Here is an 11,648-nt window from a genome sequence, read left to right as displayed (position 1 = left end):
CTGCCGCTTTCGTGTCCGCCTCGCATTCCACCCCAAGAAATCATTTCGTTCCTTGACTTGATGGAAGCTTTGGATGCTGATGTTGAACTACAAGTGTCCAGGATCAAGGAACACATTGACGAAGCACGCAAACTGATACTCGTCTACAAGGAAGAAAGGGAAACAAAGCGGGAGCAAGCACGAAAGGACCGGGAATTAGGTGAAGAGTCAGACTAAAGAGATTGGTAGCGACTTTTGGCTGGGTGTATGAAAGATACCTACTTTTGTAATCCTTGTATTGATGGTCGTCATCGTCACGGGGTCACGGTCCCCTAAGTACCTCTTTCACTCGAACCTTCATCATCTACAATGTGTATGTCCTCGTTATGTCGTCCCTCACACAGCTGGCAGTAATGAGCATGCAGCATCTCGCCCTGAACATACTCGCAAGAGCTCTCTCGACCCAGATGCAATGCATAACCTCGAGAAGCGCCTCAGTGAACGCCCTGACAAGAACGAGTTGGTAGAGCGTAATATTCTGAAGGGTACGTATATTGTCCCCCTCTGATGTATTTCTCTCACCGATTAAGTACCGGCTGTCAGACGACAAGGGCATTGCCCCCGCCCTTGTAGCAGCCAAGGAGAAACTACAAAGATCACAGCTCGAGGTTCGTATATGCACCTTGTACAATGCATCGACTACATCTGAATGACATAGGACAAACTCGATCATGCGTTACAGCAGCGCCCAAAGGCGGAGGAGCTCGTCAAGGGTGGTATCTTACTTGGTACGCCTACTATCGAGTATCCATAGCGCCCATCTGATCATCGCCAGCAGCAAGTGAAGCACCCATTGAGCAGGAATAAATGAGGTATTATAATTTTGAGTTGTAACAATAGCTGTTATGCATGTATGAGCAACAGAATTCATGGACGGAAAGGCAAATATTATCCTCACTTTATGGCATCTATATTATGAACGGCTATTCCTTCGCAGTTTGTCCCTCATCTCGGTCGCTGCTCGTCTCGTTCCAGCACCGCCTGCCCAACCCCTTTGCCTCAGCCAACCAACTAATTTGGGTGTCAAGCCGGCAGTGAGTCCAATGCGGACAGGAACGAATAGGGTTTTGTGAATGGTGTACGCGAGCACAATCATTGCATAGAGACCTTCATTGCCCCCCTGCTCAACGCTTCTGACGGTGGAGTCCATGTCTTCCTGACCTGGATCCGGCGGCCGAGAGTGTACAAGACTGACGACCGCCTCTTTTGCGGATGCTGCAAATTGGGAGACTTGCTGGGCACCAATAAGATTGATGGCTGCAAATGCGACGCCAAAGTCGACGACAGAAAGGACGAGGTAGACGCCAAGCGCGTACCAGCCGTAAGACTTGATGAGATGCTTCAGTCGTTCTGTGAGAGTCGCATTTGGAGGCAAGTTTGATGAAGGATGAGGCGACGAGGAGAGTCGAGCTGGAAAATGAGAAAAGAGACGAGAATGAGAAGTACGAGGGCCATGCTGGACAACTCCAGGCCGCAAAACAGGGAGCAACGGTGCTTGTAACCTGGGAACGACGCTACGCAGGAAAGGTAGACGGAAAATACGACGGGACATGGAAGCCAGGTAGTCGAATGCCGGTCTCTGACGTCCACTCCTCGGCAATCCTGTGACAATCACATCACGTGCTTACCATGTCGGATATCACCGTTCCCTTTCCTAAAAGAAATTTTCGACGAGTTTTTTTTTTCTTCATCTCATGCATCCACAGCCTTTCGTCGCAAAGACTCATTTATATCCTCCTCCTCGATAGCATCTGCCAGTGAATGGAACAGCACACAGGCTCTGCTCCCTTTGAAGGCCCTGAAAAACTCCTTGAGATCTGGTTTGCACCGTCTCCAGCTCATTTGCCCGATGCCAACGGTTCTGCGGATGGTAAAATCGGCCTCAGAAAGGTCGAACGAGCTGTGTGGGAGGGCATGCTCGACATCGTCAAGTGCAGTGTCCTCAGCATGGTATCTGGCGCCGATTTCGACGCCTATCTGCTAAGGTAACCGTCACTTCCCATGAAGCCCTTGCCGTCGCATTTAGTGTCAAACTGCCAGCGAATCTTCTCTATTCGTTTCCCCCCACCGTCTTATTTTGAAGACATGCGGTACTACCCTTAATCTTCTCGGGCTTCCCCGTATCCTGGAGATTGCCGCAGTCCATGCCGACTTGCACACCGTCTATCGCTGTTTCTATTCTCGCAAGTCATTCATGTTTCCTGATCGCCAGCATGGTCCCCATCGCGACTGGAAATATGAAGTTGAATTTCTTGACAATATCTTTGCCAATGGCGCCGCCTATACCGTCGGAAAGGTGAACGGTGATCACTGGCTTCTCTACCTCACCAATCCAGAGGAGGAAGTCTCTCCATCTCTATCTATACCGCCGGCCATCGATACCACCTGCGATCTTGAATTCCCCGACTACACCATAGAGATCCTCATGAGCGACCTTTCGCCCTCGGCACGCGAACGTTTCTTCCTTTCTTCCCCTACAGATGATCCAGCCCTCCACGCTGCGGCCTTGTCCCAATCCTTAGCAATCACCGAGATCTTTCCGTCACACCTCACCACTCTTGATGCATATTCCTTTTCTCCATGTGGATACTCTTCAAATGCACTTATCAAGTGGGGTGAAGACTCGTCATTCGTGGCTTCCCCAAACGGCGCCAATACTCATCCTGGCGAAGGGTACTATACTATCCATGTCACTCCAGAAGAAGGCTGGTCTTATGCCAGTTTTGAATGCAACGTTCCACTGCCTCCCTCCCGTCCATCGCCTAACGATCCTCGCACGATCCCAGACCTCAAAACGCTCATCCAGCGTGTTGTTTCTATTTTCCAGCCCGGCCGGCTCACTCTCACACTCTTCATTTCCTGCGAAGAGAATGAAGTTGATATAGGAGAGAGGAGCCCCGTCGAAGCTGCCCAGCAAGCTTTCCGCGCTGCGCTTTGTGTACCCGTCGCCAAGCAGCACGGCAAGGTCAATGGCAATCAACTGAACGGCCTATCCCCCGGAACATACAAAAGGACGGACAAGATTAACTACGAGTTTGGAGGGTATGACCTTGCATTCGCTAGCTTTGAGCTGGTATCGTAAAACATGGATTGTAATCGTACAATGCTATAGATACTCCTTAAAGATATACAATGATTACAACTACAATGTGTTTAACCAATCTCTGATTGTCTCTCGGAGTCACCCTTGACTTGGATGGAAGATGGTCCCTTGTTCTTGCTCGCGCAATGTGGACAGAGACTATTGAACATGTCGACCATTGGCCAGGTGATGTTTGCCTGGAACTACGCTGTCAGCTCATCCTTTCCGGACCAACGAGACGACTCACAAAATATAAGCCTCGAAGTTCCCGAAGCATCTCGTACGATGCTGAATGATTGCGATGTGTGTATGTCAAGATATCCCACATCTGACTTCGAACAGGAACACGTTCAAAAGCATTCCGCCAGTCAACGGCCCCCTCTTCGTAGTCGGGCCCCGTGTCGACATCAATAGAAGGCAGCGGCGCAGTTCCAGTTCCGTCTGCGTGGTTTCTATACTGACGAAGAAGGCTTTCCTCGTCCCAGTCGGCCGATTGAAAAACAATGTCACGAGGAATAAGAAGTATGCTGTATTTGTTCGATCCGGAGCGGACATGATGGTGTGCCATCCATTCGCGGATATGAGTTGCGAACCTAGTTACTCCCTTTCCTGCCAGGTAATTAGCGACTGCCGAATACATCTCTGGAGCCATCGGCGCGGTATCGCGAAGGTTCGGTATAAGACCGTTGAGGAAGTTGTCAAGTGCCTCTTCATACCTTATCTTCACAGGCATCTGTTCCGGATCCACCTTCATGAGTCCCTGTAGGATGGTGTGTGGAAGTGGAAGGATAGAAGGATGGGACCACGGTTGAAGGGGGACACGGTTTTTGATCATCGCGGGCATATCCTTCTTCAGGAAGGATACCGATGATGGAGAGTGATAAAAGACAGATGCAGTCGAATGTTGTGACCGCTGCTGTGGTGCGACATCGGTTCTGGATGTTGGCGTCCGACTGCTACTCTCTGCACGGATAGATGAAGATGGCGCGCTAGAGCTAGGTGCCGGCGGTGGAGAGTCTCGGTCTGCATTGGCTTTTGGTGCGATAGAAGTAACAGGCGTCTCTGTAGTAGAGGCCTTACTCCTCCTTTTAGGTGAATAAACACAGTTTGGATTGTTATCCATTTGACATTGATCGCAAACAGGGACATTCCTGTCGCACTACAAAAAAGGAAAGTTCAGAGACATGACAAGCAAAAAGCAAAAGCAACGGCGAACCTTCAAATTATTCAGTCGACAAGTATCGCATCTAGGAATGCCTCGGTGAGCAGGAGTTGGTAGAGGAGTATATTTGCATTCTCGTCCTGGAACCCAGGTGCATTGATTGCAGCTCGGCTGCACCCTATCGCACTGGCTTTGGTGTCAGATGACAACATCAAAAGTAGGATGAAAGGAAAACTTGAACCTTCAGATTATGTGCCCGGCAAGCATCGCAACGAAGTTTACCGCGACGTCCCACCCAAAGCGACTGGCGAGCCATGTAGACTCTGGGATTGGGTATGCGTATAGTCAACTGTGCGTCATCTGACCCGTCTGCCGACGCACTTCGAGATGTCTGGTGGTCAATTTCAGGACGGGAATCAGTGGCACTCATGACGTTCGATGAGACTTGACGAGGGAGACGGCCTATGTACTACTTCCCTCAAATACGGATTGTCGCACCTGCAAAGGTTAATTCAGCATCAAACATTTGCGATCCATAAAAAATAGGTGGGAATGATATCTGCGCTGTCAAAAGCAAGGTGCTCCAGCCTCAACGACATTTACGGCGTTGTAAGATGATCACCGGAACAAAGCGGTTGAATGAAAGCTCACCGGTACAATTGTAGCAAGGCAAATATTTCAAGGCCGCAGATGGCTAGAATATAAAAAGGATGGGCACAGAAATTTGGCGGGGAGTCGTTAAAACGATGATACAATGATGAAGCACAGAGGTTGCTGAACCACGTCCGTTCCTGTGACACTTACGTGACTTTGACCTTTGTACCGTCACGCAGACGTAGTGGTTGCCCAATGGTCGCCACCCAATTATTTATGACCTATTATTCAAAGGAACTCTGTTTTTCGGAGATAACCTTTACCTAGAACTCGTTTTTCTTTTTCTTCCCAAATGTTTTAGGCAGAAGAAGTTCTTGCCCCCTTTAATACACTTGCCATTCACCTTCCTCAGATACTACTTCTTTCTTGCCACGAAATACAGTTTTTTAAATGTCCAGCCGTTTCATATGTTGAGCCTACTAGGGCCATGCATTGGAGCCGTAGCGTGCAATGCTCATGTTCTTGATTTCTGGATCAGGACCATCCTGATTCCTTACCGCCGCATGCCTGATGCACAGTGCACACGGCCGTGGGGCCTGCTGGCCTGTTCTTCAAGCATCCCGGTTCTCCTTATAAGTTAAGAAATACAGAATTGATTTCATAGGTGAGTCAGCCTGATAAATTGTTACAAACCCAGAGCCTCATCCACCGCACACACCAGCTTTACAGCCCCCCAGTTGACAGCCAGAAAGGTATCAGATGATCTCTTGCCGTACGTTGGACGCTATGTTTTCGGTTACAAGAAGGACTTCCCCACGCCAATCACAAAGGGTCGCTCGCTTGCTAGTACTCTTGGGGGTTCCAGCGAGAGGCTAGTCCCGGTACGGGTACTATCGTGAAAGAAAGTCGCTGCGGACTCGGCGGCGATGGCAGTGTCAACTTGTACAGCCATTCTCGAACCTTCATAGGTCGGAACTCGGCTAATGTCCTAAAGCTCGCCTGAGAATCCTTATCTGTCGAAATGTTTCATTCCCACAACATTTCTGCCCCATTAGGAGGGAATTTCGCCAGAATCTAAATCTGGACCAGCAGTGGTTTGAAGCACTCTAGCTGTTTGCGTCAGTATTTTGACTTCTTCACATGCATTCTGAAGTTGTGCTAGATCTCAATAATTTCGAGTCATTCATGCCGTCTTTTAGTGGTCCTGGGACTCCGACTAGCGCTAGAAAGTCTGAATGGGATCCATTTGACAATATTGACAGGGTCTATACTTAATGTCTACCAGTTTGGCTCTACATGAACATTGGGCAGCATGATAACGTACGGTACGCTGTTGAATTTATACCGGGGCCATTTGATATCGACATGTAGCCAGCACTCTCATGGAGTATTCTCGTAGTACGCTCAAGCCCAAGACTGTACACTTGATTTCGATGCAAATGATGTCTGTGATTGCTGTGTATGCTACAATGAGGGGTATTTAAACAAAACTAGGAATGATAGAACGAATACGACTTGTAGAATGAAGACAGGGGTGGTAGTGAGTGATATACTCAAAAAGTCAGGTTCATATGCAAGAATTAAAATCTACCAACGCAAAGACATCTATTCATCATCATCATCGCAAGGATATTCCTCTTCTTCTTCAGCCTGCTCTTCCCGTTGCTGATCAGCCTCAATTTCCGCGCGTGTTCGACGTCTGATCCGAGATAAGACAAAGTCTAGGGAGGAGAAATTAGCGGCATTATTGGCGTATCTATCGTGTTTCTTCGTTTTTACGTGCTAGAAGCAAAATGAGTGCATGTCATGAAAGCCATACGCATCCACGTACGACTTTGAAATCGTCGAACTTTACTCGACATGATTCGCAGTATCCTGGTTTACTGCCTTCCTCCCGCTTTGGTAGGCGTAGACTATTGGTACTTCGGCTCTTCCTGAGCCCGCTTCTGGTGGGAATATAAGTAGGAGGACCCATTGTGCTTTTACCATCACCATCTTTGGCAATCGAAGCCAACCTCCGAGATGTAGTCACCTCGTTACCTATTTGTGCACGTAAAGACGGGGGAAGAGGACGGGAATGCGAGTAGTCAGTGGTTGAGGTTGTGCCGGTGGTAGATGTGATGCTGACACTATTCCCTGAAGCTGCAACATAGGCACCAGATCCCAGATATCCCGATGCATTTGCTGAGTCAATATTGTCGTCGCCTAAGGCCTCTCCGACCTCTTGTTCATCAAGTATTCCTCTCCGATGTAAATTATTCATTGACGCGGACCGCCGAAGATCACCGGGACCTTTGCTATGAACTTGAGCACGAGCTTTCCGTTTCATCGCCTCCAGGCGCAATAACTTTTTCTTCTGTTCCCGAGCCTGATAAGTATCGAGTGAGACACAATTGGTGGTTTTCCGTACTAACATACCTGCTCATCCTTCTGCTCCATCTCTTCCTTCTTATTTCTCTCCCAACGTCGCCTCTCCCGATCATCAAAGGGAATGAAAGGCCCTCTTGCGTGAGGATGACAGTGGGCAACCGGCCAAGACCCTTTTATACTCGAGTCACGTCCCTTGCTTACTTCGTACTCATGGGCAGCAATAGTAGCTAATTCTTGCTGCATATCTTCAACGAGGACCCAGTAACTGCCGCGGCTAAAGTAGGTAAAGTCATGTCGTTTCTGGGTGGGATCACGCTCTGTAGAGCCGTGGACACGTTCCGACTGCAATAGACGTGCAAGAGAGCGATAAGGTTGAACAGCATTCATAGGTTGTGCAGCATTTGTTGCCCGGGAAGGGTTTGAGCCCGTTAGCATGGGGACCTCGAGGCATCGCGAGAGAACACTATCGAGTTTGGCTGTGCTCCATGTTTTCATCTTCCACTCCACGGCCTTGGTGATAAGACCATACATAGCACCATCATCTCCGACGACGCTATCAAACAGTGAGTGGCGAGCAACAAATAATGCTGATACGACGCACCGAGTCCGCGATTTACTTGGACTCTTAATGGTCGAGTTCGTCTTCGAAATACTGCTTTTCGGATTGTTTTCCTTGTCGGCATCGTCATCTCCATCTCCTTTCTGATTGGTAATGAGGTGGGTCACATCCTTGGAGAAAAAGTCTTCGATAACCTAAGGTTCCCGTATTTGAGTACGCAGAAACGCATAAAGGCGAATATTTACCCCGCCAAGCTGTACAATACGGGCCTCAAGGCTCTTCCGAAGACCGGTATCGGGTTCCAGATGGCTCAGATCGAAATGAAAGGTGAAGGTGGGAAATGCGCGTGAGTATTTGTCCTTGAACTCCTTATCCTTCTGAGCACGCTCGGTATGTCTGCGCTCCTTGTCCTTGTACTTTGGTGCTGAAGTATCAGGACCCGCGGCGCGTTGGCGTTTGAATTCCACGGTAGCGTCGATTTCAGGAGAGCGAGGTCGCTTGATACCAGAGGCTGTTCGTGCCCATTTCTGTCCCAAAGACCTAGAAGTGGCACGGTTGACGAGAGGAGGACGACTACCGACGGTCGTCGACATGGAGGCAGAAGACAAAGCTAGAGTCGCGACGAAAAAACGCGTAAACAAACAGGTCACCAATTGGGTCATGTGATCGGGTGATGTTACGCCGCTGTGACATTGGGAAACTGTCACGCCCTGCTCACCCGTATTATTCGTATTATTGCAGCCATGTCGACATACGGGACTACTCGACACCATCATTCACCGGCGGCGCAGGTATTCTCTGCGCGTGAACGGATCACAGACTATCACACAACTCTATTTCGAAGGCTCATCTGGGACGGGACTGTTCCTCTTGAAATTCGTGTCGATACCAAGGAACTACCCGCCAACTCGGATAGAGGCCTCGAGTCGTATTTTATCCAGGCTCCACGCGTCAGCTATCTGCCGCTCTTGATGCTAGAGATTCGTCGATTTTTCACCGACCTTGTTTTCGATGAAACGTCGGCAAAAGATCTCAAAGATGATGATTGGTGGTTTGACACACCAGATGGGACACTCCTCAAGTGGTCAGTTGCATTTCTAGCCATTGAATGTCGATTCATTATTTCCCAGGCATTGGCCCATTGGCCTCATATATGATAATTATACCATCTCTTCATCTGTAAAGAATCCGACATCTCTTCCATCTTCAACGGTGACCCCGTTGCGTTTGATGCTACATCTTGCCTCTCCTCCTCAGGATAAGCTACTTTTGTCGCCCAGTGCAGAAGCATGCAAGCAGGCCTTTATGGGCCAATTAAAGGAGGCCGACTTCATTCGATGGGGAAATACCAAACGAATTACGGGACTTAGAAAACAGGATCAGGATGGCATCTGGGAAGGGATCAAAGAACGTACGTGCCGTCTGTCCATCCATCCGTTTCTTGTCTTTCTATGGCATGTGTTCAGATAATTTTGATGACTATTGGCGTGTTGCATCGAAAGTGACCCCAACCTCAGCACCCAATCGTACGCAGTCACCAGGGCCGCCACCATCGTCAGCATCGATGCATGCTCGTCCTCCATCTGCAGAACCTTCGGGTTCATCCGACCGTGAAGGCGCGTACAACGTGAGAAGTGTGCCTGTTAGGCTGTATCTTCCTGATGGACCTGTTATACAAGACCTTGCACCTCCTCTTCTGGAAGACAGGTGAGTCCTCTGCCTCATTTATTGAACAAGCACTGACTGTAATAATCCAGGTACCCCCCATACTTTGTCCCATTATCTGTCAATACATGTGCCCTTGCTTTTCCCTCCACGACCGCCTGCACCTCCGCCCTCACGGACGAATCCTAATCCTCAGCCGCCTCCTCTACTGCAATTGGCATACGTGTTAATTCAGGGTGTAGTCACTCCCCTTGAATCCGAAATGGCGTGGCTTGGTGCCTGCATGGCCGGTGCTGATGGCTGGGTGAACGTATGTGTCGGTATTAATAATGGATAATTGTAAAAATATAGTATACATATACCCAGATATCCTAATTCACAGCAAGGTAAAGTTACACATCAAACTTGACAACCTGCTCACCACCACCTCTATCAATCTTCACCAGCCTCTTGGCTACACAACCGTAAAGCACTCGAGTGGTTCCTTGTCCAGCAACTAAAACTGCACTGCCTCCGGTACTCGCCTTGGCGGCCAGTGATTCTTTCACCTTGTTAAGAGGCATGGAAAATTTGGGTGGGCACGATAAGAGTGTCACTAGTAAATGAGCGGTAAGAATTTGGTGAGGAGTTGGCTGTGATGGTACTGCATCAGCAGACAAGAGACTTGACTGAGGAGATGAAGGCGTCGGAACTAACGCGGATATGGATTGAAGATGGGCGCTAACCAATTGCAACGTTAGTAAGCTCGTCGTATTTCACTGGGTATACACACATTGTTTGTTTTGCTCTGGGAGGTTTTGAACCATCTCCTGTGGTTCTGTAGGGATGACCAGGCATAATTACATCACCCATTGTGGCCCATATCTTTGCCTGTGGATGGTTAGGACGCATAAAAGTACCGAAGGGTGACAGCATTACCACTATTCTCTCTACCTCTGTGTTGATGCGCAGTCTAGCCTTGGTCCCTGGCGTTTCAGGCTCAGCAACCTTTGCTGGTGGTACATCAGCTGCCAAAGGTTCGGAGGAACTACCAGCAGGTGTTGCTGCGGATTCGACTTGCATGGTTTCATCGATTGCACCTTCCACAATAGGCGGTTCATCTCGCGATTCGTATGTATCTTGCGGTTCCTCGACAATTTCCGGGGCTACTTCAACCAAGGGTTGTGATGCCGAACGTCTACGAGTAGAAGACGAAGGGGCCGAAGGACTTGGTATGGACACAACTGACAGGTCCCCAATATCGACTTGTTCGTGCAGCAGATTTTCGGAGGCAAAAGCACGTCCAGGTGTTGCCCAAAATGATTCCTCTTCTGCATCCACATGAGAGGGAGCGACGGGAGTTACTGGACGAGGTGGCGCGCTTTTTACACTCGCAATTGTTGTACGTGAGGTGCGCTTCGCTTGAGTCATGAGTAAATCCCTCTGTAATATATTTAAAAAGTAATTGTTGGAAATAAATGAAGGGCGTACGCGTTTCCTGAGCGCGTTAACTTTCTTTTCATAATGATGCAATGTCTGTTCCTCGTTATCAATCATAGACTTTATTGACGGGCCATCTGTAACTTGATTCTAGATTTCGTTGGCTATATACGTTGGATCCAAAGGCATTCGGCCGACTCACGGAATGAAGTAGCTCTGTAGTTTCTTCTATGCCATCGCGCACCAACTGTATTTCTTCGAGAAGAGCAACAACCTGAGAATATGCACGGGGCATTGGTCTGATACTCTGGCTACTCGATGTAAACAGAGGGGCACAGAACCCAAAAAGAAATACGACGTACTACCGGTCGATGTATTTGAGGGCGGCATGAGCATATATCTCGGGGTCTACTTCGCGTCGCGTCGCCGGCTTTAGTGGCGTCGCACCTGGAAACGCCGACCGAGCCAACGTGGGTATATCTCCCCGAGAATCCTGTTCAGAGTGAGGGACAACGAGTGAAAACAAGCCAAGTTCGGATGGATCTACATCGCGAATCAAATCGCCCAGCTGAGTGTCGAGGACGGCGGTGGAGAAGGGGGCGACGTCGAGAGAGACGGTGACGGCGGCGGCGGTAGCGGCGATGGCCTTGCTCGTTCTCGAGAGACGGTCGATTTGGTCTGAGAGAGAGGCCATGGGACACGGAAGAATAGAGGTAGCAGGGAGGACAAATACGTACATACCGTATCAGTGCAGATTG

At 49.1% G+C, this 11,648-nt stretch overlaps 7 protein-coding genes across 7 annotated transcripts; 3 read left to right on the top strand and 4 right to left on the bottom strand.

Annotated features, from left to right (window-relative positions):
• Nucleotides 1-300: 300 nt before the first annotated feature.
• Nucleotides 301-952, top strand: EV420DRAFT_1531903 (uncharacterized protein). Its single transcript, XM_060472696.1, has 5 exons — nt 301-352; nt 405-524; nt 583-647; nt 698-767; nt 818-952. Exons 1-5 carry the CDS (start codon nt 349-351, stop codon nt 844-846), a joined length of 288 nt encoding a protein of 95 aa, XP_060333312.1. The 5' UTR covers nt 301-348; the 3' UTR covers nt 847-952.
• Nucleotides 953-1,591, bottom strand: EV420DRAFT_1266902 (uncharacterized protein; the record flags this gene model as incomplete). The annotated part of the gene is made up of 1 exon (XM_060467358.1): nt 953-1,591. The coding sequence occupies one exon, from the start codon at nt 1,589-1,591 to the stop codon at nt 953-955; it is 639 nt and encodes a 212-aa protein (XP_060333311.1).
• Nucleotides 1,592-1,729: 138 nt separating this feature from the next.
• EV420DRAFT_1531898 (S-adenosylmethionine decarboxylase) lies at nt 1,730-3,390 on the top strand. Its single transcript, XM_060472695.1, has 2 exons — nt 1,730-2,024; nt 2,080-3,390. Exons 1-2 carry the CDS (start codon nt 1,801-1,803, stop codon nt 3,119-3,121), a joined length of 1,266 nt encoding a protein of 421 aa, XP_060333310.1. The 5' UTR covers nt 1,730-1,800; the 3' UTR covers nt 3,122-3,390.
• Nucleotides 3,193-4,713, bottom strand: EV420DRAFT_1267111 (uncharacterized protein; the record flags this gene model as incomplete). The annotated part of the gene is made up of 4 exons (XM_060467368.1): nt 3,193-3,318; nt 3,369-4,280; nt 4,338-4,469; nt 4,525-4,713. 4 exons carry the CDS (start codon nt 4,711-4,713, stop codon nt 3,193-3,195), a joined length of 1,359 nt encoding a protein of 452 aa, XP_060333309.1.
• A 1,544-nt stretch (nt 4,714-6,257) lies between these two features.
• On the bottom strand, nt 6,258-8,417 carry EV420DRAFT_197366 (Dfp1/Him1, central region-domain-containing protein). Its single transcript, XM_060481177.1, has 5 exons — nt 8,052-8,417; nt 7,849-8,000; nt 7,296-7,800; nt 6,709-7,245; nt 6,258-6,659 (listed from the first exon to the last, which is right to left on the bottom strand). The coding sequence occupies exons 1-5, from the start codon at nt 8,397-8,399 to the stop codon at nt 6,483-6,485; spliced, it is 1,719 nt and encodes a 572-aa protein (XP_060333308.1). The 5' UTR covers nt 8,400-8,417; the 3' UTR covers nt 6,258-6,482.
• A 104-nt stretch (nt 8,418-8,521) lies between these two features.
• Nucleotides 8,522-9,823, top strand: EV420DRAFT_1531883 (autophagy protein Apg5-domain-containing protein). The gene is made up of 4 exons (XM_060472694.1): nt 8,522-8,890; nt 8,937-9,217; nt 9,273-9,511; nt 9,563-9,823. The coding sequence occupies exons 1-4, from the start codon at nt 8,550-8,552 to the stop codon at nt 9,806-9,808; spliced, it is 1,107 nt and encodes a 368-aa protein (XP_060333307.1). The 5' UTR covers nt 8,522-8,549; the 3' UTR covers nt 9,809-9,823.
• On the bottom strand, nt 9,824-11,604 carry EV420DRAFT_1531880 (uncharacterized protein). The gene is made up of 6 exons (XM_060472693.1): nt 11,253-11,604; nt 11,093-11,201; nt 10,942-11,040; nt 10,390-10,893; nt 10,244-10,341; nt 9,824-10,191 (listed from the first exon to the last, which is right to left on the bottom strand). Exons 1-6 carry the CDS (start codon nt 11,582-11,584, stop codon nt 9,864-9,866), a joined length of 1,470 nt encoding a protein of 489 aa, XP_060333306.1. The 5' UTR covers nt 11,585-11,604; the 3' UTR covers nt 9,824-9,863.
• Between the last annotated feature and the right edge of the window lie 44 nt (nt 11,605-11,648).

Source organism: Desarmillaria tabescens, assembly GCF_030435595.1.
Source record: "Desarmillaria tabescens strain CCBAS 213 chromosome Unknown EV420scaffold_11, whole genome shotgun sequence".
Lineage (NCBI taxonomy): Eukaryota > Fungi > Basidiomycota > Agaricomycetes > Agaricales > Physalacriaceae > Desarmillaria > Desarmillaria tabescens.
Note: the sequence above shows the minus strand (reverse complement) of the source record. Positions and strands in the feature narration are given on the sequence as shown.

Excerpts from the sequence above, each read along its gene's own strand:
- EV420DRAFT_1531880 (XM_060472693.1), bottom strand. The coding sequence starts at position 11,584 with ATGGCCTCTCTCTCAGACCAAATCGACCGTCTCTCGAGAACGAGCAAG. Across the intron at positions 10,894-10,941 it reads TTAACGCGCTCAGGAAACGC|AGGGATTTACTCATGACTCA; the intron begins GTACGCCCTTCA and ends AATATATTACAG. Across the intron at positions 10,192-10,243 it reads CCCAGAGCAAAACAAACAAT|CGCCCATCTTCAATCCATAT; the intron begins GTGTGTATACCC and ends GCAATTGGTTAG.
- EV420DRAFT_1531883 (XM_060472694.1), top strand. The coding sequence starts at position 8,550 with ATGTCGACATACGGGACTACTCGACACCATCATTCACCGGCGGCGCAG. Across the intron at positions 8,891-8,936 it reads GATGGGACACTCCTCAAGTG|GCATTGGCCCATTGGCCTCA; the intron begins GTCAGTTGCATT and ends ATTATTTCCCAG. Across the intron at positions 9,218-9,272 it reads CTGGGAAGGGATCAAAGAAC|ATAATTTTGATGACTATTGG; the intron begins GTACGTGCCGTC and ends GCATGTGTTCAG.
- EV420DRAFT_197366 (XM_060481177.1), bottom strand. The coding sequence starts at position 8,399 with ATGTCGACGACCGTCGGTAGTCGTCCTCCTCTCGTCAACCGTGCCACT. Across the intron at positions 8,001-8,051 it reads GTATTGTACAGCTTGGCGGG|GTTATCGAAGACTTTTTCTC; the intron begins GTAAATATTCGC and ends CGGGAACCTTAG. Across the intron at positions 6,660-6,708 it reads AGTTCGACGATTTCAAAGTC|CACGTAAAAACGAAGAAACA; the intron begins GTACGTGGATGC and ends TTTTGCTTCTAG.
- EV420DRAFT_1531903 (XM_060472696.1), top strand. Across the intron at positions 525-582 it reads AGAGCGTAATATTCTGAAGG|ACGACAAGGGCATTGCCCCC; the intron begins GTACGTATATTG and ends ACCGGCTGTCAG. Across the intron at positions 648-697 it reads TACAAAGATCACAGCTCGAG|GACAAACTCGATCATGCGTT; the intron begins GTTCGTATATGC and ends TGAATGACATAG.
- EV420DRAFT_1531898 (XM_060472695.1), top strand. The coding sequence starts at position 1,801 with ATGGAACAGCACACAGGCTCTGCTCCCTTTGAAGGCCCTGAAAAACTC. Across the intron at positions 2,025-2,079 it reads TTCGACGCCTATCTGCTAAG|CGAATCTTCTCTATTCGTTT; the intron begins GTAACCGTCACT and ends TCAAACTGCCAG.